Source organism: Canis lupus, chromosome X (genome assembly GCF_011100685.1).
Source record: "Canis lupus familiaris isolate Mischka breed German Shepherd chromosome X, alternate assembly UU_Cfam_GSD_1.0, whole genome shotgun sequence".
NCBI lineage: Eukaryota > Metazoa > Chordata > Mammalia > Carnivora > Canidae > Canis > Canis lupus.
Genome location: NC_049260.1, coordinates 102,657,859 through 102,683,995, shown reverse-complemented (window position 1 = coordinate 102,683,995; position 26,137 = coordinate 102,657,859). Strand labels below are relative to the sequence as shown.

Sequence of the window (26,137 nt, the reverse complement as noted above, 5' to 3'; positions counted from 1 at the left end):
GTGTCTTATTTAACTTTGAATCCCCAGTATCTAGGAGGAGGGGAGGTCAGTTAGATTCTTCTTGCAATAGGCCAGGGAAAATGTAATGAGGGTTTGAATAAGTAGGCTGGTAACATAGAGAAGGAGAGGAGGAAGCAGCTGTAGAAAATTCTTTTTATTAAGTTTTTTAAATTTTAATTCCAGTTAACATATAGTGTTCTATTAGTTTCAGGTTTACAGTATAGTAATTCAACACTTTCATACATCACTCAGTGCTCATCCTGACACGTGCCCTACTTAATCCCCATCACCTATTTCCTCCATCCCCCCACCCACCTCCCCTCTGGTCACTATTAGATTGTTCTCTATTGTTAAGAGTCTGTTTCTTGGTTTGTCTCTCTCTTTTTTCTCCTTTGCTCATTTGTTTCTTAAATTCCACATATGAGTGAAATCATATGGTATTTGTCTTTCTCTGAATTACTTCATTTAGCCTAATACTCTGTAGCCCAATCCATGTCATTGCAAACAGCAGGATTTCATTCTTTTTATGGCTGAATAATATTCCATTGTATATATTCCATTCCATATATATACTACCTCTACTTTATCCATTCGTCTATCAATGGACACTTGGGCTGCTTCCATAATTTAGCTATTGAGATGTAGAATATTCTTATTACATTTGCTAACTGCTATAAAATGTATTGAAGATTTGACAGCACTTAGGAATAATAATAGAGCATTCTACAATAGACTATTTTAATAAGAACTTAAAAGTCTTGAAAAACTCTGAACAGTTGTATATAAAAGATGACATGCTGCTCAGGAGATATCCATCTAAACATCACTGAAATCGGTTTTCTGGCAACAACCACCTCCTGGAAACATTCTCAAGGCTTCCAGAGGAAAGGGGATTGCAATCAGTGATGTGAAAATAACTAAATTTTGTCCTTTAAATTTGAACCTGCTCCCTGAAAGCTCATAAGTGCTAGAAATCTGAATTAGATGGCTGTTCTCCCACATGTTAAAAAAAAGAGGTTAACACAAACAAAAATCTCTTAGAAAAGGGGCTGGGAATGTAGAAATACCATTTTTTCTATTGGCGTTTGAGTATCTTAGGGAGCTGGCATTGTGCACGGTATACCAATCTCATAGCATCACAATATCTGTCATGTGTTTATACTATGCTTTCATTTCATGTCATCCTCTTATTTGATCCTCTCCATGATTCTAGGAGAATAGGCAAGGTAATCGTTAATAGCCATTTTTCTCATGGCTCAGATGGTCAAATAAGATGACTGGGTGTGAGAGTGCATTGTAAACTGTAAAGATCCCTAGCAAAATGTGCTTATGAAATTTATTCTTCCTCTTTCTAAGAAGAATGTGGGGGCAGCCCAGGTGGCTCAGCGGTTTAGCGCTGCCTTCAACCTAGGACGTGATCCTGAAGACCTGGGATCGAGTCCCGTGTCGGGCTCCCTGCATGGAGCCTGCTTCTCCTTCTGCCTGTGTCTCTGCCTCTCTCTCTCTCTCATGAATAAATAAATAAAATCTTTAAAAAAATAAAAGGAATGTGTAGCAGTTTTAGTGGTAAGGGGTATTATTCTTTATAACAGCTTTGTTGAAGTGTAATAATTGACAATCAACTTCACATATTTCTAAAATAATGTTTGGTTTTATTGACACACATATAGCTGTGAAACCATCACTACAGTTAAAATAATGGACATGTCCACCTCCCCCAAAAGCTTCCTTCATACTCCTTTTGTGAATCCTTTCTCCTACCCCTCCCTTCTCTCCCCAGACCACCACTGCTCCATTGTCTGTCAGATTAGTGTGCATTTTCTAGAGTCTCATATAAATGGAATCATACATTTTGTATGTTCTTCCTTCCTTGGTATGTATTCACATTTCCGTTTGGTATCATTTTCCCTGTGCTTAAATTTCCTTTAACAATTTTTATAATGCAAGTCTGCTCCTGATTAATTCTTTCAGCATTTGTATGTATCAAAAAATAGTTTATTGCACCTTTCTTTTTGAAAGATGTGTTCTCTGGATGTAAAATTATAGGTGAGCAGGTTTTTTTTTCCTCTGAGATGTTACTTCATTATCTTCTTACTTGTATTGTCTCCAAAGAAATATGTTATCTTTTTGTCTCTCTGCACATAATGTTTCTTAAGTCTATGGCAGCTTTTAAGATGTCCTTTTTATTACTGGTACTGAGAACTTTGATTATTATGTGCTTGGTGTAATGTCCTTCATGTTCCTTGTGCTTAACTTTCATTGAAATTCTTAGATCTCTGAGTTTTCATTAAATTTGGACATTTTTATGCCCTTATTTCTTCAAATATTTTTTCTATTCCCTCCCCTCTCTCCAGTCATGGCCCCAGTTAGACTGTAGAAGGCCCCTTGAAGTTGTCCCACAGCTCACTGTTACTCTTTTCATTTTCTTTCAGTCCTTTTCCTCCATATTTCATTTTGAATAGCTTATATTGCTGTGTTTTCAAGTTCATTAACCTTTTCTTCTGCAGTGTCTAATTTGCCTTGGTCCTATTCGGTGAATTTTTTTCACCTCAGATATACTTTAAATCTCTAGAAATTTGGTTTTGGTTCTTTTTTATGTCTTTTTTGTTACACGTTAATATAGTTACATTTTCTCTAATTTCTTAAGCATATGAATTCAATTATAGTAATTGTTTTCCTGTCTTTGTATATTAATTATATTCTCTATCACTTTGGGTCTATTTAGATTGGCTGATTTTTTAAATCTTATGATTTTCCTGCTTCTTTGAATATTAGGTAATTTTTTTTATTGGATACCAAACATTGTGAACTTTACCATGTTGGGTACCAGATATTTTCCATTCCTGTAAATATCTTTGAACTTTGTTCTGGGATGCAGTTAAGTAATTTTTTATCCTTTTAGGTCTTGTTTTTTAAGCTTGGTTCAGCAGAACCAGGGCAGGATTTAGTCTAGGGCTCATTTTTCTCCACTAAGGCAACACTCTGTGAAATATTCTTTTTTTTCTGCCCTGGCTGTGGGGAAAGGAACTATTCCCAGTCCTTTGTGAGCTCCAGAGAGTGTTTCACACACAGATCTCTGAAGTTCTTTCTCTGTATAACTTTCTTCTTTCCAGGTTCTGCCATATAAACTCTATCTGCCATAGATAGACTCCCTGGATTCCTAGTTCAATCTCACCATGGATTGACTGAGTTCCCCTCCCTGTGCTGAGGCCTAGAAACTCTCTCTATGTAATAAACTGGAGAAATCATAGGGATCACTTCATTTGCTCCATGTTTCTCAGTGATCTCTGTCTTCATCGCCCAATGTCCAAGGTTTTAAAAACCATTTTTTCATATATATTGTCCATATTTTTAGTTAAGGCAGGAGTTCTGCAAGCTTATGCTGAGAATGAAGGGAAATAAACGTATGTGGAAGCAGCTAGCTAAGCTTCTGAAACTTAAAAAAATCAATAAAACATTAATGTTTTTTGTTTTTGTTAAGAAATTTAACTTGGCCAGTACAGCTGGCACAAAAAGTAGAGGTATAGACTTGAATCCTGTTTTCTAAATCCTGGTCTTATACCACTATATTACCAGCACATGCCTCTTTTTTGAAGGATCCCGAATTATTTATCACTTGGTTTACAGACCACTCCCCATTATATCCATTTTTTCCCAGTAAAACAGGTGATTCAAGGTTGTCAAATACATCAAAGAAGCAGTTTTGGGGACCAGAATGCCAAGCTGATCCATTTAAATTTTATCAAAATTCTACGTGGTGATATGACTGACACTCCTGAAGTTATCCGAAGATATCACAGTCTTAGGCTACCTTTCCCATTCTTTCCAACCCATGGTGCCATATAAGACTCATTCTTAATACCATTACCCATAGAGCCTCCCTCTACCAGAGATAGGGTGGCAGATAGAGGAATAGAATTCCTAAGAACAAGATTTACCTAACCCATGGAATAGTAAACTGTTTTCAGAAATGAAACTATACTCCAAGTCTTTTGATGGTTCACCTTGGTAGTAGTAGGGAGAGAATTCAAGGTTATGTGGTCACTTGCACCTGCCGCAACCACATCTGAAGCACTGAACTTGGAAAAGAGTTCATTGAGCTACACCTGTACTCCTCTCTCTCCCTCTTGGTGCACTCAGGTTATCGCATTCGCCTGGGATCTAGCACTGACAAGAAGGACACAGGCCGGCTCCACGTTGATTTTGCACAGGCTCGAGATGACCTGTATGAGTGGGAATGCAAACAGCGTATGCTTGCAAGGGAGGAGCGCCACCGTAGAAGGATGGAAGAAGAAAGATTGCGCCCACCATCCCCACCACCAGTGGTTCACTATTCAGATCATGAATGCAGCATTGTTGCTGAAAAACTAAAAGGTACATAAAGCACTTAAGCTTTGTTTTTTTTTTTTTTAGGCTTTGTGATTAAAAGAACTCTTTGGGAAAATTTAATAGATATATTGGTGTTGTTGGCATTTAATAATTTGAATTTCCCGCTCACGGATCCTAAGCATTTCTTGTGTTGGAGTTTTGCAGATTAGAGAGGTATACCAAGTAACTGAAGAAGCAAAAAAAACTTGTCCCTCACTCCAGTGTCTCTGTTCCTTCACTGCTTCAAGAGATGGTGTTTTTCTCTATATACATAAGAGGATGAGATGCTTTTTTCCCACTTTTCTACATCAGAGAATTTTAGCTATGATTCATTACTTAGGACCTGTCAGCATCCGATTTCATTGTGGATAACAAGTTAGTTTTGAATTCTAAATCAGAATGATAGAAGTTGATGTGACCCTGGAAAACTCTGGTAAAAAAAAAAAAAAAAAAAAAAAAAACTCCCTTTCCACAGATGAGAAAATGCGAGCCCAGAGAGTGATCACTGTGTCTATTCTTAGATCACTCAAAGACTTAGCTGCAACCAACCAAAAGAGGACTTCTTTAAATACTTAAAATGGCCAAACTTATTTCACCTAGTGACTATGGAGACTTTGAGACATTGCTAATGCTCCCTTTTGTTTGTGTTTCTGTTGCCCCTGCTTGACTCTCAGAGCCATTACTCTAATTTAATATTAATTGCCCTGCCTGGGCTCCTGCATTAGGTGCTCCAATCCAGTCTTTTTCATTCTCCAAGTATGGTTGATTTTATTGGATGAATGCTGCTGTCCTATTGATCTTATTGATGATACCAACCCAGATCTAATGGTATGAATTTTCCCTGATTCTTGTGCTCTAGACTCAGCAAGATGCTGCTAATTCCGCTTTCCAAATAGGTCTCATTCACCAAACTTGTGTGTAACATATAGCCTAAGAGATTCATTCACACATTTAAGAAATCCTTCATTTGGATTGATTTTGCCTTCCTTTAAGAGAAGAGAAACACAGAGTAGAGACATAGAAATAATGGTACATTTTGAAAAGCTAGAAGGGTGGAAAGCATTGGTAAAACATCATATTCATAGGACACCAAACAAGCTGGTTTGAATTTTTTTAAAGATGAATGTGTTGGTTATGTGGACCTGATGCAAAAAAATGAGCTGCAAACATAAAGATTGTATGCAAGTAGTGGAAGAAAAAGCTGCTATAAAGGGGAGGTTTACCTGTCATTACATGTTTGCACTGAAAAATGACAAGAGGCAAGAAGTTCAAATCACAGTGACAGACAGTTCCAGGGATATAAGGGTTTCTGGCTAGACAGGGATGCGGAGCCCTAGAAGGGGCCTTTAGTTGGATGCTAATGGATTCTCTTTCTCAGGAGCCTTTAACAGCAGAATTTATAAGTACCTATCTCAGGAAGCTGAACCAGAAGCTTTGGATAAGCTGTGCTACTACTATTTTAACATCAGAAAACAACTCCTAACTAGCTGCAGAAATCTACTTGGAGGGTTCCTCAGGCAAGAGAAGCAGGATGTGGAGAAATGTAGAAATAGAATTAATTACATCAAAATAGATTGTGACTGGGACCGAGTGAAAAACCTGGGGCTGTGGACTGAATGCAGGAATGAGGCTATAAAAGGTCAAAAATGTAAGTGTTTATACCTGAATAACTAACTCTTTCTTAAGGCTCCCTCCAACACTATAATTTCATGGTTCCAGGATAAAGTTACTATCAAATTCAAGTTAAACTCAAGACTCAAATTTACTTTTCCTTATTAAAAAAATAGGACTGTAGGATTCTGAAGTTCTCTCATTGCTAATTCATACAGTATATACATGCACACACACACACAATCAGGGAGGTTAAGAAATTTCCAATATGTGAAAACTCTAATCAGTAAACTTCTACTCTAATCAGTAAACTATCAGTAGAGAAAACTTTTTTTTTTAAAAAAAAAAAAGGAAGAAGAAATAATTCTCCTTCTGAAAATTCTTCAGAAAATACAACCAATCTGACTACTTTTTGGGTCTTTCATCCTTTCAGCTTGCCAGCATGTGCTCTTATGTGCTCATGTGCGCACACATGGCTCCTCATCCTCTGCAGTTCATTTATTTTTTATATAAATTTATTTTTTATTGGTGTTCAATTTGCCAACATATAGAATAACACCCAGTGCTCATCCTATCAAGTGCCCCCCTCAGTGCCTGTCACCCAGTCACCCCCACTCCCCACCCACCTCCCCTTCCACCCCCCGCCAGTTCATTTCCCAGAGTTAGGAGTCTCTCATGTTCTGTCTCCCTTTCTGATATTTCCCACTCATTTTTTTCTCCTTTCCCCTTTATTCCCTTTCACTATTTTTTATGAATTTATTTTTTATTGGTGTTCAATTTGCCAACATAAACACCCAGTGCTCATCCCATCAAGTGCCCCCCTCAGTGCCCGTCACCCAGTCACCCCCACCCCCCGCCCACCTCCCCTTCCACCACCCCCAGTTCGTTTCCCACAGTTAGTAGTCTCTCATGTTCTGTCTCCCTTTCTGATATTTCCCACTCATTTTTTCTCCTTTCCCCTTTATTCCCTTTCACTACTTTTTATATTCCCCAAATGGATGAGACCATATAATGTTTGTCCTTCTCCGATTGACTTATTTCACTCAGCATAATACCCTCCAGTTCCATCCACGTTGAAGCAAATGGTTGGTATTTGTCATTTCTAATGGCTGAGTAATATTCCATTGTATACATAAACCACATCTTCTTTATCCATTCATCTTTCGATGGACACCGAGGCTCCTTCCACAGTTTGGCTATTATGGACATTGCTGCTATAAACATCGGGGTGCAGGTGTCCCAGCATTTCATTGCATCTGTATCTTTGGGGTAAATCCCCAGCAGTGCAATTGCTGGGTCGTAGGGCAGATCTATTTTTAACTCTTTGAGGAACCTCCACACAGTTTTCCAGAGTGCCTGCACCAGTTCACATTCCCACCAACAATGCAGGAGGGTTCCCCTTTCTCCACATCCTCTCCAACATTTGTGGTTTCCTGCCTTGTTAATTTTCCCCATTCTCACTGGTGTGAGGTGGTATCTCATTGTGGTTTTGATTTGTATTTCCCTGATGGCAAGCTCTGCAGTTCATTTAACAAGCACTTTCAATGAGCCATGGCGGCCTCCTTACCAGCATGTTGGGTAGATAGAGACATGGTTATATTTAGTGATCTGAAAAATCCTCTCTCTTCAGATGATTCCAAATTCTCAGAAGCTGTACAGACCTTGCTCACCTGGATTGAGCGAGGAGAGGTGAACCGTCGCAGTGCCAACAACTTCTACTCCATGATCCAGTCAGCCAACAGCCATGTTCGCCGCCTGGTGAACGAGAAAGCTGCCCATGAGAAAGACATGGAAGAAGCTAAGGAGAAATTTAAGCAGGCCCTGTCCGGAATTCTCATTCAATGTGAGTGGAAGTCAGAGTTCTGTGGAAGGGTGAGAGAGCCCTTCACTTAGGTGCCACATTCTCTGAATGAGAGCCAGGCCTACAAAGAGCCATCCTGTGGCATGGGGCAAGGATCCCTTCTTTGCCCTGTGCTCTCCTTATATTGTCAAATGCCTGAGCTCTGGTTTAATGGGATACATGTGGGTACCTCCTATGTTTACTTTTTTGGGTATATCTCTTTCAGCTACTTAGAAACACTGACAGCTAGGCCACAATCTTGTGCTTTTACTTTTGCTTGTTTTCAAAAGTAAGTGATAAGTACCCCCAGGCCTCAGTGGAAAGTTTGGTATTTCATTGTGAAAGTTAGAAGCAGCATCAGCATTTGTAAGCTTCTCTGCTTCAGATTTGCATCATTATCATACTATGTTTTTCAGGTACTACATGTTAGTGAAAGTATAATTATGTTTCCCAGGGTGATTGAATAGAAACCAAATTTGCTACTTCTACCTGTTGTTTTCCCTTTACTTTCTTCTACTTCTGTATTTTTTCTGGATGTTGTAGACACTGGGCGGGATGGGAAGCCACCAAAATGGCCATTTTCAAAAAGAAGTGCTACTCCAAACCTTTTCAAGGTCTCTTAAATGAGACAGATCAGAATAAAATCTCAAGTGATGTTTTTAGTTCAGCCTATTATACAACTATCTGCGCACATATTTTGAGTAAGGAACTATATTCACCTTAAGAATAAGGGTATAGCTTTATTATTTGGCTTTAAACAGCTAAGGCCCACTCTTCTCATATGTTACTTCCCACACTTGACTCACATAATTAGGATTAAAGAAGAGTTCTTTCATTTTCCATTTTTATATTGAAAATATATACAGGCCTAGAATCCAGGCTGAGAAAGTACATGTTTTTAGGACCTCAAAACAAATAGTAAAAAAGAGCAGCAAGCATCATGGGACTATAAATCCTTAAATCATTCATAGTCAGGATACAATCAGGGCTGTAAAGAAAAAAAAAGAACACCTCTGGATTTTCTTACTGTGAACAGCCACCCAGGAAAAGGCTCTAGTCCTACTGTTCCTTTCCCAGAGAAGTCATGTCTAAGTTTCCCTCCTCTTGAACTGGTTAGGTAAAAGCACCAGAATATTTGTATATATTTCTCTGTTTGACATCTTAAGAGACTATGAAAAATACTCTTTAGGACTGCACTTACAGTATTCTTCCACAAAACTTCTATTTCTCTGGTCAACGAGCCTATCTATGTAGACTTAAAATAGATTCCCTTCATCTTAGGTTCTGATTTGATGATTCTGGTTAAATATACCTCAGAAAAACAAAAGGGTGGATTCTGTTGAAGTGAAGCATGCAGGCTCATTTTGGAAGGCTAGTTTATGAAAGAAGCCCGTGGTCCAAAGGAGCTGGTACAGCTAGCTGCTCGCTGCCATGCTGTGCTGGGTCATTAGTACTAAATCACATTCACTACAACTCTTACCTCACCTGCCTGAATACATACAGACTTTCAGTATTAAAACTTTAGTCACCATTTAACCCCAAACCTTCTGGAGTTTCCTTTATTCTGTGTATGGATATCTCTGCCTTTGAGTTTTCTTTAAGATCATGGTTCTCCAACACATGTAACCTTTTCTGAACACAACCATAGCCTAGTGGTGTCCTGAGAAGATAAAACAAGCCTGATGCTTCCCTTATTTCTTTTCTCCTCTCTTTTGCCATCCCTGGATGATACCTCAACCTGATTCAACTGCTGATCTGATGCCACAGTTGAGCAGATAGTAGCTGTGTACCATTCTGCCTCCAAACAAAAGGCATGGGACCATTTCACAAAAGCCCAGCGTAAAAACATCAGCGTTTGGTGCAAACAAGCTGAGGTTGGTAACTTTTTACTCTGGTAGCCCCTCAGGGAGACAGTTTCTTTCTTTAAACAAGTTATTAATTTGGAGTTTAGTGAGAATTAAACAGTGCTAAGCTCCCATGATCACAAGGCTCTAATGAAACACTACAATGTGTTCTCTAGCCTGTCACTGTGACCAGACCATGTGCTGCCGAAAGGGTAATAAATGTGCACGTGTTGTCTTGAATGCATTCTGCTGGATGAAAAACTTAGTAGTGAAATTGCAGCTGTGAAATTGTAAGTTTACTTCTCTAAGCTAGCTAGTCTTGGGTACAACAATAATTACTGACCCATGTGTCTAGTGTTAGTAATATTAGGGCTGTCTTACATTTATTAGAGCATCTTGACAGTTGAGGCTGGAAGCTGCCTGGTGTTACATTGGAGCATTGAAATTTCTGAGCCTCTTTTATCAAATCCACTCAGCCATCATTATAGGTGGCAGCTTTAAAGGTAACAGAGGACTCTGATTTCAAATTAAGGTTGACACACAGCTCTGTGCTTGTGCTCAGGTGACTTTTAGCATAGAATATGTCTGATGTGATTAGGCTGCTATCCTGAGTCCAAGATTAAAAACCAAGATGGGAGGTTTGTTTTTGTGGATCTGCCTTTGGAATGGCATATACTTCAAGTTCTTCTGTTCCTGTGAGCAACTTCCTTACCCAGCCCCTGACACCTTTGGTCTGTGCATGCAGCAACTTTTTCAACTTTGTTTCTGGGTCCTCTTTGCTAGTGTGGTAGCAGTCCCTTTATTTCTAGGAGTGCAGGCTGTCATATTCCTTAATGTTTAATAGCATTTGTAAGGCATTTACATCTCATAAAGCACTTTCACATTGGTTGCCTCACCTATGTGAGCCTCCCAGGAGATGTGGTATAGTGGAAAGAATGCTGAATCTGGAGTCAGAGAATCCAAATCTTAGCTCTGACACATTGCAGCCCTGTGATTTCAACCAAGTTAGTCAACCATTCTTGGTCTCTGCTCTTTCACCTATAAATTGGTGATAATAATGAAACCAATCTTGTGTGATTAAATGAGATAAGAGATGTGTAGAGTTTGAAAAAATATAAATGCTATCTAAATGGCAAATAATATTTCAGTTTACCATTCACAACTCCATAAGGGATAATAAGTAGGCATGATAGCCATGTTTTACATGTGAAGAAATTGAGATGCAGAAATGTTTACACAGCTAGTAAGTGGTCAGTTCAAGACTAGAAATTCTTTTTGGAGCACTGATATAAACAAGAGCCTCGTGCTCTTGAGTGAGTCATGTAATCTTTGTGGACCTCAACTTCCTAACCTATAAAATGAAGATAGCCATCTATTCTTTCCTTCCTTCATGAGAATACATGGCATAGTTTGTGTGGCAACAATTTGAAAACTATGAAGAGCATTTAGAGGAAAATAAGCCAAACCATGTTCATAAACTGATAGTTTCTGAGCCATCAGTTCTGGCTCAGCAAAGGAATCTGGGAATCAGTGAGAGCTCCCTGAGGACATCAGCCCAATGGATAAGTAGAGTCATACAAAGCTAGTAATGTCTTAAATTATTTTTAAAAAGAAAATTAGGAACAAAACAGGGAGCTATTGTCTTACAGTAGCACAAAATTATTTTAGAATCCTAGGGATACCCAACTTTGTTGAGGCTCAATAAACAAAATTCCATAGTTCAATTCAAACATTAACAAAAAGTACATTCTCTGTCTGAGGCATTATGACAGGCAATGCAGGACGAGATGGTCTTTGCCCTCAGGGAGCTAGAAAGGTAAAGAAAGTGATCAAGGTGGGGGGGAGGGGAGTGGAGCTTAATATAAAAATTAAAAATATCCAAACTCCTTAGTTTGAACAGTTCAGAAAATTAAAGGTTGAGAAAAAATGCTCATTATGTCTTATAATTATAGAAAAGCAGTATTAAGTCTCTACTTTTTTTTTCAATACATGTACACATGTATCCATACTCAGGGTTGGAAGAAGCTGCCTCAACTGCCAGAGCCATTGAGGAAAGCCCTGCCAGTATAATAATGTCTTTTCATAGGAGGAAGGGAGCCTCTGATTTGAGCACTGACTTGCCCAGACTACAACCCTTCTATAAATGACTTTGCAGTAAAATATTTCCATGAATATTATTTATCAAGGCTCTCTATAAGAACTATAGTTCTATCAAGCCTACCTATCTGGTGGGTATATACTTGAGTTTAATTACCTTCTCAGTAAAGATAGTCAGTAAACTGGACATTTCAATGGGCCTGTAGAGAATGAGAGCTATCCACCCTATCACCTAATATAGCAGAGCTTCCTTGGCAGAGTGATGAGGATAAAGGATATGGCTAGCATGACTTGCCAAGAGCTACATGTTTCATGATTTATTTTGTAGACTGGGAGAATGCAGAAAAATGCTTCCTGCCTGTCAGATTGGACTAAATTAAGTCCTACCCTGAATACCTCAGTCTTGATAAGTAAAACTACTGAAAGTGGAATATAGCTAATGACCTTCCTCTGACATGGCATTTCCTAAACCTTAAAAAGACCTCTTCTACTTTACATGGATACCTCTTTAAATCAGGCTTTTTTTAACCTCTGCATACTTTAACTCAATAATAGGAAACTCTGTAGCAAGCAACAACCATCCTCTTAAATTGGGGCTGTCTCTGAACATCCCACTGAGAACCAGAGTATCTCAGTGACTTAAATCAACTAGACCAGCTTTTTCTTGGCCTGTGGATGACAGCTACAACCCCTAGGTCAGAGGTTTCATCAAGATGAAGGTTTCTGATGTTGAGCCTTTTTTGCCATTTGCCTTTGAGAATAACCTAGCTGGTAATCTCCTCATGTCACAGACTACCTGCTCCTTGTCTTACTGTCATCCTACCAGCAGCCAATAGTGTCTTACTCTGATGAGAGCAGGGTTATGGAGCAAGAAGAAAAAGTCCCCACATTCAGGGAGTCAGGCATTCACCTTGGTAGCATATGCTCGGCATACTAGTTTGCTAATGGGTCTTTCATTGGTTTATGTTCCTTATTTATATGTGTGTGGGGCTCCTGCTGATACAATCAAAAAGGGTAATAAGAGAAAGCTAGTCCCTCTTTACTAAAAATTCGTGTTTATAGTGACTTTACTGACATCTCTGTGTATTGTATGAACTCTTTTTCTATAGAACTGTTTAAAACCTGCATGTTTCTCTCACCGAAAAGCTGGCCTAGATTAGAAGCTAAACCTTAGTTGATATATAGAAACTAGAGCCATAGCAGTAGGCACTAGAACAGACCCCCTTGCAACCTCCCCAGTATAAGATTTTATACCACTGGGCCAGAGGGAAAGGGACTTGATAATTGCTAGCATTCTTGTAAAAGGAGATACTGTGATTGCTAAAATAACTTTCTCTCTAGATTTCCAAGCCTACCATTCCAAACTCTGAAGAACTGTTTGCAACTAGATGTTCAAGTCATCCACATACCCTATTTTAGAACCCATGTGTACTAATACTAGCTATTAGCTTTCAGCCATCAGGACACCTACTAACACAATTTGGATCAACCTAATTTTTATTTCCATATGTATCATACAACAGGCATTAAGAACTTGTGTTTGTGCTTTGCTTCATTATACTGAATGATATCTCAGATTCAAATTTCTATGTAAGTGTAGATGCTATCTGTTCCTTTCCATTCCTTCAACTGACCCCTTCCTCACCAAGTATCCTGTTAATGTTGAAAGCCTAGGTAAGTACAGTTTTGTTACACAATTAATAAGGAACTTTGCTTTACTGATAACCATGTTCCTATCATAACACATGAGTAAGATGAATTTAAGTTCACATAACTTTTCGTGAAACTACAGAGTTAGATACTTAATGTGCAATGATCATGATTTGCTTACTTTCTGATAAATTTAAAATGTCAGCTGGTACAGAGGTGATTCTTTCTGTGCATTTTCCTCTGTCTTGGGTTTCAGTTTGATTCTGTGTAAAAGAGCTTTCTCCTCCATTGTGGAGCAGTGTGCAAATTTCTAAGCATCAGGAAAAGTTACCATTAAAACAGACTCGAAGCCATTATAATGTGTTTTTTAAAATCACTAACAGCTTGCTGTTTAAATGAAAAATATCAGAGGTCCACTGTGGGCAAGAGAATGGTATAGATGCTTTAGGAGTGCTAGCTTTCCTTTTTCAGTATAGTGTCTCTCATTGACACATCCCAGTCAATTTCAGGTAGAGATTTACAAATGAAAACTTCTGGAAAATGTTTTGGCATGTCATTGCCACTCTTTGGGCTTCAGCACCAGATCCAGGTGTCAGGATGGGAAAGGAGGCAAATCTGGGAACCAGCCACTTCTCTTGCTGCCTGCACTTGAGTGACTCAGAGTCCTTCTCCTACCTGCACTACACCCTGGCTAGGTAGAGTGCCTTCTCCTACCTGCACTACACCCTGGCTAGGTAGAGTGCCTTCCCTGGGTAAATGCTACCTTTTAGTGCTTCACTCTGAAGGTATTAGAATTTGCTTACCAAAGTAGAGCTTTCTTGACCCAACCAGAAAGACAGAAAAAAGGTATATTGGATATCAAGTGCTTTAAAGGTAAGGCTTTCGGGATCCCTGGGTGGCGCAGCGGTTTAGCGCCTGCCTTTGGCCCAGGGCGCGATCCTGGAGACCCGGGATCGAATCCCACGTCGGGCTCCCGGTGCATGGAGCCTGCTTCTCCCTCTGCCTATGTCTCTGCCTCTCTCTCTCTCTCTGTGACTATCATAAATAAAAAAAAATAAAAAAAAATAAAGGTAAGGCTTTCAAAGAATTAAAAACTTACTTGGGGGGAGCCCACCCGGGTGGCTCAACGGTCTAGCACCGCCTTCAGCCCAGGGTGTGATCCTGGAGACCCGGAATCGAGTCCCACATCCGGCTCCCTGCATGGAGCCTGCTTCTCCCTCTGCCTGTGTCTCTGCCTCTTTCTCTCTCTGCATCTCTCATGAATGAATATTTTTTTATTTTTTTAATATTTTTATTTATTTATTCATAGAGACAGAGAGAGAGAGAGAGAGAGGCAGAGACACAGGCAGAGGGAGAAGCAGGCATCATACAGCATCATACAGCAGCCTGACGTGGGACTCCATCCAGGGTCTCCAGGATCACGCCCTGGGCTGCAGGCGGCGCTAAACCGCTGCGCCACCGGGGCTGCCCATGAATGAATAAATTTTTTTAAAAAATTTTAAACTTACTTGCTTTAACTTAGACATACATTTACTAAATTTACTTTCATATGGTGCCCTTTAACCTGTGATATTCTCTTTGCCTTTATCTCCTTCATGTGGCTTTGTATGGAATATTTATAGGAGAGTAATAATACAGGGCTTAGTTTCTTTGTAGCTAAAGCAGATTCCCTGATGGTTAGAAAGCTCTAACCTCTGCCAATTTGCATGCCTATCTAAACAACAGAGAACAAGGGTCCTCTTAGTTTTTCTACCCTCATTTCATTATCTACTAAAGGAACTAGTAACTCTGGTTCCTGAAGTACTTTCAGGCATTGAGGTAAATTTTACCCATAGGTCCTTCTATTTCTGGAGATTTTTTGAAGATGTGAAAGACCTCTAGATAAGCTATATCGCTCAGTTATTGAACTTTTTGTACTTCTCAGAAGAGATTATTCTTTCTTGCCCAGCTGGAAGCAGAAAGATGTTTTGTGGGTGCTGAGCAGCTACAGGGCATGTCTTAGCTCTCAGATCTTCTTGCCCTCGGACATTTCCCTGGAAGGAACACAATTTACTCTTCTGAGAAACACAATAACTTTCCCAGAGTCCGATGACATGTTTGTGAATTGAAAGTTGGTCTCTGCTTACACCCTCTGACAGGCTACATTTTCGTTAGGTGACTAGGACAACCACAACTTTTCCTGATTCTGCAAGTTGTACAATATTTGAATTTGCCAGTGTCAAACCTCATTATAATCACCTTGCCAGAAACTGTTCTTTGATGATAACTGAAACCCAGACTCCTGAGACAGAATGAATTCTTAGAAATGAGCAATTCTTTTCTTCTCTGTGCAACAAGTTTGAATAAGACATGGCAAATCTCTCTCTTGACACAGCCCTTTAAACTTCATTTTTCTCAAGCAAGTCACTGTTTTCTTCTAAGTAATGCCCCTGCATAAGAGATGCTATGTTGGTACTTCTATTTTCTATTACTCCTATTTTTCTATTACGTCTTAACTACTGGTGATAATATTGAGTAGCTTGCATTTTCAAAACGGACTTTTATTTATCTGGCGAAAATTTATCTTGACATGGAAATTATTATTATTTTCCCCAGTAAATGGCATAAGAAAGGAAGATATTAGTTGAGATTGTGATTAAATATAGCATTAATTATTAAGAAACCCATTTGAAATATTTATAATCCCCCTAAATGGAGGCAATTTTCACCAGACAGCTTTGGATATTTCCTGTATTATGGCCCAATTGGGGCTAAGATAGGCAAGTAATTCTCAGCTCAATGCTGAGAAGTCTCTGACAGACATTAAGTGGCCTCTAAATGATTGTAAGCTGCTCCAAAATGCACAGTTTTCATGCCAACTTTTTTTAAAGTGGCTTTTCCAGTGTGATCTCCATCATTTCCAAAGTTCTTCCTGCCTTCGTGAAGATCTGTGTTTACTCTGGTAGCTCTTCCATCTAGCCTGAAGAACTTCCTTCTGCATTTCTTATAGTGCAAATTTTTGGACGACAAATTCTTGCATTTACATTTGTCTGAAAATAGATTTAATTCATTTTCCTTCTTGAAAGAATTTTTCCCTGCATATAGAATTCTGAATAAACAGGTACTTTTATCTCTTCCTGTACTTTAAAGATATTGTTCCCCTGACTTCTGGCCTATATTGTTTCCAAAAGATATCAAAGTATTCAAATTGTCTCTTTGTATATAATGTGTTGTGTTTTTCTTGTTGCTTTTAAGAGTTTCTCTATTTGTCCAGTTTAACTGAGTATAACCGACATACAGTACTGTATATATTTAAGGTGTACAGCATTATGATTTGACCTACATGGACTGTGAAATGATTATCACAATGAGTTTACCTAACTAAAGAGTTAAACAGTTTCTCTTTATGTTCTGGTTTTCAGCTGACTATAGTGTTCTTAGATACACCTTTTTCACACATCTCCTGCTTGGGGTTCACTGAGCTCTTTGAATATATAAATTAATGTCTTTCATCAAATTTGAGACATCTTAAACTACTTTTTCTTCAAGTATTCTGAGTCATTTAATCTCTTCTCTCTGTGATTCCAGTTAGTTTTTCTCTGTTCTTCAGATTGGATAAATCTGTATTGTTCTCTCTTTAAGTTCTCTCTATGTAAAGTTATCTTTACATAGAGATATCTATCTCTGCTATCTCTATTGTAAAGTTAGGCTCATCCGGTAACTTTTATTTTGGAAATTATATTTTTCAGTTTTAGAATTTCCAGCTGGTTCTTTTCTAAAGTTTCTGTTTCTCTTTTCATTCATTATGAATGTATTTCCTGTCTATCATTGAAATAGTTATAATAGTTGCTTTAACTCCTTATCTGCTAACTTTCATATCTGGTTCATTTTATGTTTGATCTCTGATGATTTTCTTTTCTCTTGAAGACAGATCATCTCATCCTAGTTCTTTTTATGCCAAGTAATTTGGGACTTTGCCTGCACTTTTTGAATATTTTGCTTTTAAGGTTCTAGTTATATCCTGTTATGTTCATTCTGTTATGTTCTTCCAAAGAAGGCTGACTTTGTTTCTTTTAACAGTCAATTTACTTAACTGAATTTAAGCTGGAAATTTTCTCTCTTAGATGGCAGCTCAAATCTCAGTTCTTTTAGACTTAGCTGTGTTGTTTGGAATCTATCATGTGCTTCCATGGTTCAAGGGTCATGCAGAAGTTTGAGCAGATATTATACACAGAATTTGGATATATCGCTCTCTTTGGCTGTCTCCCTTCTGGGATCCCCTCCTCAATTTTCTGTGGCTTTCTCCTTTATTTATTTAGGATATAAAGATAGTGTTTTCTATTAAAAATATAGACACCCTGTGAGCTGCTAACTGTGGTCTGGTGTCAAACTAAAAGGCCCTGAAAAAAACTGAGAGACCCATATCCTTCTTCCAGATGTCAGCAACTCTTTAGGATATACTTGCTTTTGTTCATTCTCCAGTGACATCAAGTAGTTAGGAGTTTGGCTTGGTTTGATTTTGTGTTTTGTTCAGAGTATAGTTACTATCCGTAGAAGGGATAGAAGTTCTTCACTCCTGACAGCTCATTTTTGCTATAACTTCTAAACCTGCAAAAGTTAGATTAACAGTTCTGTTGAGAGGGATGCCTGGGTGGCTCAGCGGTTTGGCACCTGCCTTTGGCCCAAGGTATGATCCTGGAGACCCAGGATTGAGTCCCACATCAGGCTCCCTGCATGGAGCCTGCTTCTCTCTCTCTGATTCTCTCTCTGCCTGTGTCTCTGCCTCTTTCTCTGTATCTCTCATGAATAAATAAATAAAAATCTTTTTTTAAAAAAAAATAAGCAGTTCTGTTGAGTAAATCTGTAAGTGGAGAGGAAAAAGGATGGAAAGATGCAAACTCAAAGGATTTGACATGGGAAAGTGAAAATGGCAGAATCCTTCAAGGAAAGTCCAGAAATCCATGTTATAGGTAAGAGGCCTTTCATGACCAGCAGTACTTTCTAACATAGGAAGGATATGAGAATCATCAACTGCCAGAGCTTTGGATATGGAAAGAATGCCTTATGGAAGACAGAATGTACAAAGTCTGCTTTGTCTTTCAAGACAGTCTCAGCCCCAATGTGCCCCTTTTCCCTTGCCTTAAGAGTACTCTGAAGTTTTATCACATGTCAAAAAACCCTGCTCCATCTTATCCTTAACTCTGTTCATTTATTCAATGTTTTCTAACCTTTCCCACCTACAAAGCATAACTTTTAACCTTAGGAAATTCGCAACATACATAATGATGAATTAATGGGAATCAGACGAGAAGAAGAAATGGAGATGTCTGATGACGAAATAGAAGAAACCACAGAAACAAAAGAAACAGAAGAATCAGGTAAAGTTAATTCTGCTTTGTTTGATTTAACTAACATGTACTTGCAGGTATGATATTTTAAAACTTCTAACATCCAGTAAGGTATGGACACAAAACCATCAGTCTGGAACCAGCTAGAAACAACTGGTAAAGCCATATAAGGACACAGTGGCTGAATATCAACCCTGTGGCTATAGGATCTTCTTATTCACTCCCATCTTCCATCACAGTACTGAATTAAAATTGGACTTTCTTCTCTTAGGAGGGCTAGACATTTAGGTAGCATTGTCCTATATTTGATTTGGATTTATTAATAATATGTTCTATAGTAAGAATCATAAGAGAGCTTACACATAAATAGATAGCCAAACATCTTAAAAAGTAGATTCCCTATATCACGTATACCTTATACCAAAATTAGTAACAGATGGATTTAAGATTCAAATGTAAACAAAAAAAAAAAAGAAAGAAACATAGCAAAAGAAATTCTGGAAAATGTAGGAGTTGGTTATATAATTTGGGATGAAGGTCTCCAAAGATAGAAATCATAAAAGATACTTTTAATAAATTTATCTTCATACAAATTAAATATTTTCCTTTAAAGAATCACAAAATTAAAAAAGACTCTACCAACTAAGGGAAAATATCTATATGTGACAATCTACCTATCTGCTGCCTTTTATCATGGTTACTTAGGGGTTTATTAGGAACCAAACAGCAGTCTACAGACAGATGTCTGGGTAAAGGGTTTTGCTCATACTTAGTATAGTCAGGACCTCACTATGAGACAGGCCACTACGTGGGTCCCCAGTGAACTCATAATACAAACCTGTTGAACAGTGTGACACTATACCACCCTTCAATTTCATAACAAATCAAGGAGAGAATTACCAGAAGGGAGATTAAAACATCACACAAAAGACTAGTGTTTTCAGGTAAGCCATTCCAAGTAGTCTTAGGAGTCAGTAAGGTACCATGGACAGAGCATGGGACCTAAAGTTAGAGCACCTGAATTCTAGTCCCAACTGTGTTCCTCTTGACTCAGGAAGGACTTCTGTCTCATTGAGCTCAGGTTCCACCCTTGTAGGAAGTACATTATACAACCATTTAACATGAATGTTGGGATGGCTAAATGAATTCATTCGTTCACTTAATAACTATTGCATGCCAAGCACTGTGCTAAACATTGGAGATATCGTAACAAACTGTCCCTACTCTGTGTGTGTGTATGTGTGTGTGTGAGAGAGAGACAGAGATCCAATTGATTATAATGCAAATCAGAATTTCTTGGTTCCAGTACTTGCATATTGAAGTCAGCAGTTCTATAGCCACTTGAGTGGTCCTAGAATCTTCATTCCATGAACAGAAACTCTTAAGGAAAGAAAGCCACCAGATTAGACTTTTTTAATTTATTTTTTTAGACTTTTTAAAAAAATATTTTATTTATTCATTCATGAGAGACACAGAGAGAGAGAGAGGCAGAGACATAGGCAGAGGGAGAAGCAGGCTCTATGCAGGAAGCCCGATGCGGGACTCAATCCCAGGACTCTGGGATGATGCCCTGAGCCAAAGGCAGACGCTCAACTGCTGAGCCACCCAGGTATCCCAAATTAGACTTTTAATTTCTTTTTTTTTTATTTTTTTTATTTATGATAGTCATACAGAGAGAGAGAGAGAGGGGCAGAGACATAGGCAGAGGGAGAAGCAGGCTCCATGCACCGGGACCCTGACGTGGGATTCGATCCCGGGTCTCCAGGATCGCGCCCTGGGCCAAAGGCAGGCGCCAAACCGCTGCGCCACCCAGGGATCCCTCCAAATTAGACTTTTAAAAAGACATTTGTAGCTGTTATATCTGTATTTACTGTATTTCTGCCATACGTTAGATCCCTAAATATCTAAACCTCCATATATATTGAATAAATACTTTGTAATCAGTAGATAGTTAGCATTTTCAGAACAGTGAACTAATTACTACAAATGCATACAATAATCTTAACAGCTAAAAAAAGAATTTCTTAATAATTGAGCTATTCAAATTACTTAAGTGCTTAGCCAACATGTTTTATAGCTGACTAATCTTTGACTTATAGAATTATCTCCATCTCAGTATCTACAGTATTGTTTACGGTGTTAATTCAGTGTTATCCTGAAATGAATGTAACCGTAAGTTTGAATATTTGCTTGATAAATTGCTGAATTTGAGGAGTTATTGGGGGAGGGGGTGTGTATGGGAGATTCAGATTAAATGCACTTACTAGTGTTATATAATTGCATTTTGCTTCTGTATCTCTTTTGAGTTAAAAGCTGTATTGGCTACTGCACAGAATCTTATTCATTTAGAGACTAGAAACTCCCTGACAGATCATCTTATAGCTGTTTTCTTTCCTGTTCCACATGCCAGGATGCTGCTTTGTCAAATAAAGCTATCTACAATAGACTTAATGGAGCTTACCAAATAGCTTTTCTCCCAGAAGGTTTCAATTCATTTTCATTCAAGGACTTTTGTGCATTCTTCTTCCCCTCGATCGTATCTAATTTTGTTATCTTGCTTCTGTAGTAGTCAACTGCAGAAATCCTGCTCAATGTGAGCCAGTAAGTGGGTCCTCAGGTTTTATCTAAATCAGCTAAATCTTTTAGTTTCACTTGGTTCCAATTAAAAGCGTAAGCACTAGATCTCAGAGTTGTTTTTTCTCTCTCCATGCTACCAAACTTGAATTCCAGGAGCCTAGAGCATGTGTCTGGTTAAATTTTACTCCCAGAGAAAGTAAGAGTCAAATCTAGCTGAGCAGTCTTGGTTAACCTTTCCTTGGAGTGCCACAAAATTTTTATTCTTCAAGGGACTCTGTATTACCCAGCCCATATTTGTGATGCAGTACTGGAAACCTTCTTGCTTGCCATAGAAGAAAGGACTGCTGTGCTCAAAGCAATGTGTTGAAGAGGGGGAATCACATCAAAGCAAACCATGATAGTGCAAAACTATTTCATTCTATTGCTAGCCATGATAAAAAGTACATGTGCCCAGTAAACCTAAGAACAGCTGTTCCTTTTCAGCATCTATTGTCTGCCTTCTCCACTTAAACTAATGGTTCTCAGATTTGGTGTATATAAGCATCATTGGGCTACCTTTAAAAAATCAGATTTATGGGTCGCAAGGTTTGATTAAGTAGGTCCATAATGAAGTTCAGGTGTTTGCGTTTTATCAGACATCCTAAACGATTTAAATGCTGGTGGTTCAGGGAACACATTTGGAAAATACTGACTGAGATCATTCTCCTTTATTGTTCTAGCCAAAGTTTTCACTACTCTTGGTTTTCAATCTCATTCCTTCCCTCCCCCCCACCTCTCATTATTCCCTGTGTTATTAAACAGTTTGATCAGTTAATTAACGAGGACTGCATCCTATAAGCTGATGGCAATAGAGGTGAAATGTATGTAAATTTACATAAAATATAAGAAATACCACTTGGCACTAAGTGGTAAGAATTTACTGCATTAGAATGCAGCAAGGCCAAGAGATATTAGTGTGGCCAGAGTAGTTGCAGTCAGTGAAAATTGATCAGGACCTTCAAAGATGAATAGGTTTGGATGAGAAAAAGGAGAGTAAGAAAGTATCTTGATGTGGAGAGGAAAAGGAATAGGGCTCAGAGAAGGAAACAAGGATGATGGGAATGGGGGATAAAAGATTGAGTGGACACGGTGGGTCCAGATTATGGGGAATCATGAATGCCATGGTTATATTTAGCATAATAGACAATATGGCCCTACAAACATGTCTCAATCATGGTGCTAGTATGATAAAAGCAACATGAATTATATTTTTGGGGAATAATTTTGAATAAAGATCTACCAGAGACTTTTATAGGAATTTAAATATGAAATGATGAACCCCAGGACTAGAGTGAAGGTAACAGGAACTAAGACAAAATGGTAAAAGGATGTAACAGAAAACATGAGATTAAAGATGCTAGGAGTCATTTCAGAAGAATAACTAAAGTCTTTGGTGCCAGATTAGATACAGATGATGAAGAAAAAAGCAAGGATTTGAGATGAGGCTAGGTTTTCTAGTCTGGGTGATTGGAGGGTCAGTGGTCATATTAGTTCGCTAGGGTTACTGCAACAAAGTATCACAAACTGAGTGGCTTAAACAACAGAAATTTGTTGCCCCACGGTTCTGGAGGCCAGAAGTCTGAGATTAAGTGTCATCAGGGTAGGTTCCTCTTGAAGACTGTAAGGGAGAATCTGTTCCATGCCTGTATCCTAGCTCCTGATGGTTTGTTGACAATCTTTGAGACTTCTTGGCTTATAGTTACATCACCCCAATCAATGTCTTCATGTTTACATGGCATTCTCTCTATTTGCATGTCTCTGCATCCAAATTTCTCCTTTCTATAAGTATATCAGTCATATGGTATGACTAATGACCACCCTACTGACCTCCTTTTAACTTGATTACCTCTGTAAAGACCCTATTTCCAAATAAGGTCACATTCTAAGGGCTTCAACATAAAGGTTTTTTTTGGCAGGTGGTTACAAATTAAACCCATACTAGTAGCACTGACTAAAATGGACTGGTGCCTGGGACTGATTTGTGGAATATGAGATCAGTTTCAGACAGTAGGTAGTTAGGAAATAAATATAAAGGGTTTATATTGAAACCATGGTGAAGAAAGTAGAAGGAGAATATGAATGAATAAATGACTGTCAAAGACAAGTGAGAGAGAGAAAAGCAAAAGACTAAATACAGAGCTTTGGTAGCTGCCCATATCAAGGGAGAAGGAAAGAAAGAGGAGTTTGCAGAGCAGTTAGGAAAAGAGCAGTCTAAGGGCACCTGGGTGGCTCAGTCAGTTAAGCATCCAACTCTTGATTTTGGCTCAAGTCATGATCTCAGGGTCCTGGGATTGAGTCCCATGTCAGGCTCTGTGCTCAGCAGGGAGTCTGCTTGAGAATTCTCTGCCTACCCCCTAGCCCCTACTTAGATAGATGATAGGTAGGTAGGTAGGTAGGTAGATAATTTTTTTAAGAAAAAAAAATCCTAAGAGGCTAGAAGAAAACTGGAAAAGCATCAGATTATTGAGCCCACAAGAATTTATAGAAGTAGGAATAATCAATATTATCAGATATTACAAAGAGGAAAGGAATCAAAGACAACATTGAGCAAGAACTATTTTGGTAGGGTGATAGAGGTAGGGGCTAGAACATATGACTTTAAGGAGAGAAAGTGGACAAAGACAAGTCAAAAAGTTGGATACTGACCAAAAGCAAATGCAAGCATTATAAATGGCAACTAGAATTGGTAACAAATTTAAAGTTAAGTTGTTGTTTATTGTTCAATAGAAGGGAAGGGCCATGGAGAGAGTGAGGTTGAAGATGCTTGAGAGTGAAATAGTACTTATGGGTAATTATGGAAGTGGAATCCTAGAAAAGAATAGGAAGTGATCCAAACTCAGATGGAGTTTTCTTTAGAGAGGGGAGAACCCTCTTCCTCTGAGACAAGAGAGGTGAAGCTAAAGGGATATATGGATCCCATGCTGCTCCATATAGCAAGAGATTGGTCAACTGTTGATTAGGGAAATGCTCTGGAAATGAGACCATGAGGAAACAGGAACAGACCTGGAATAAATACCCTAGGTAGGATGGAAGGAAGAATTCAGTGAGAAATAAGAGACCCGTGAGCAAGGAACAACATGAGTCTGTATTGACCAGGACTGCCCAGCTCAGCAACTTCTTATAAGAGTCCTCTTCAGCCCAGGATAAGGTGCAAAGTTGAGTTGAGTGACCATGAGCTAGGAATTGGCATGGTAAGACTAGCCAAAGGTTTTCAGGAGGGTAAAAGTATATAAGGTACTAAGGAATTTGCAGTGGAATCTGTTTAGCCAGAAAATAGTTAATGCTCTGGGTGAAGTTGGCCATTCCAAGAGATTAAAGGTCCCAGCAAACAAAGAGAGCAATGTCTCAGGGTGATGAGGGGCAGTGAAATCACTGACAAATTAAGACATTGTGTTTGAGAGGCAAATTTAGAGATCTCAGAGGAGAAACAGTGAAGTCTCTGTTGCATCAATACTGGTAGAAGCCTCATTGGAGTAATAACCTGCAGAGGTAAGGCTAAGGAAAGGCTTTGGGAGGTGAGGGAATTCACCTAAAATTTTGCCTGAATTGGCCTACAACCACTCAGATCATCTCCCCTCTTTCTTTAAACTTTGTTCTTTTGGCTTTTTTCTTTGTGAATCATTCCAGCTCAAACTTTTTTTAGGAACCTTGAGAGGAATGTTGCACATTTTCCCTTCTATAATTTGGTAACATTTGTTACACATCTTCCTTCAAAAATTTGGTGACATTGTAATGCAGCTTTGTGATAGTGGCCAACGGCCAACCCCCTAAATTTGATCCCATTAAAATTTTTGTTTTCTTTGTATTACCAAAGAAACTTAGGTGTTAATTATTTAATAACACAAAATCCTTTTAGATCTTTTGTCATAGTAAAACATATCTGGAATTCTGCTCAGAGTGTCTCCCCTAAAAAGAAGAGTTCATAGCTGCCTTCATATTTTCATATTGCCATGATGAATTGGCAGCTTTCAGATCTGAGGAGCCATCCTCATAAAGAGAAATGGTTTTCCCACATAGGAAATAGGCTAAAAGGAGCAAATGAGAACTAATGATGGCAAGGTATGAATAAATTCAGTATACTCTTTAGTATCAGAACTGATGGATTCACCCACTCAAACATATTATTAAAAGGTAATATTGAACTTTTCAATGTTCTGGCAATGTACAAAGAACTCCAACTTCAGAAATGGACCCAATTAATATTAAGTCTGTGAAAGTAAAGACTTGGCACCCTCATTAAAATGACAAAAACCCTCATTTCAGGGAGTGGGAAATAGATTTCCTAAGTTAGATGCCCTGGTGGCATTAGAGAAGATCACATTCTCTTTTGCTTAGTGACAGGTCCAAACTGGGGAGATTATTATCTGTTCACACTTGGTTTCAGGAATCTATCTCTGCTCATCAGCATGCCCTTTCCCCCCAGGAGAGAAGCAGTCCCTCCTCCTCATTTGCTCAGAGGAAAAATATTTTCGCATTTAAACTGGAGACTATGCCTCCAACCATTCTTCTAGATTACTGCCCTTTTCCACGTTTCTCCACATGACTCATAAAGCATGAGTATAATCACTAGCCTGCAGCACAAGAAGAAACAAAAGGAGGAAGATGAAATATCACTATTTAGTATTGAGCTGCATGGCTTGCCAGAGGACAAACATGCAAACCAAAGCAGGAATGAATAACTGTCTCTCTATAGCAGTCACTTAATTTACAAAGGAACCTCTGTGTTACTCAGCAGAACTCCAGCTCAAAATGCTATCCTTGGTACTGACCCAACAAGCAAATCA

At 38.7% G+C, this 26,137-nt stretch overlaps 1 protein-coding gene across 11 annotated transcripts in view; it reads left to right on the top strand.

Annotated features, from left to right (window-relative positions):
* ENOX2 (ecto-NOX disulfide-thiol exchanger 2) overlaps positions 1-26,137 on the top strand; it is a 284,213-nt gene that overhangs the window by 238,797 nt on the left and 19,279 nt on the right. For all 11 annotated transcript variants that reach the window (XR_005386444.1, XM_038588296.1, XM_038588301.1 and 8 more), the window contains 4 exons: positions 4,141-4,374; positions 7,610-7,822; positions 9,587-9,693; positions 18,653-18,767. Coding sequence is in view for 10 of the 11 variants with exons in the window: in XM_038588296.1 (XP_038444224.1) it covers positions 4,141-4,374; positions 7,610-7,822; positions 9,587-9,693; positions 18,653-18,767 (669 nt within the window). In the remaining variant the exon portion in view is untranslated. The remainder of the gene's footprint in view (positions 1-4,140; positions 4,375-7,609; positions 7,823-9,586; positions 9,694-18,652; positions 18,768-26,137) is intronic.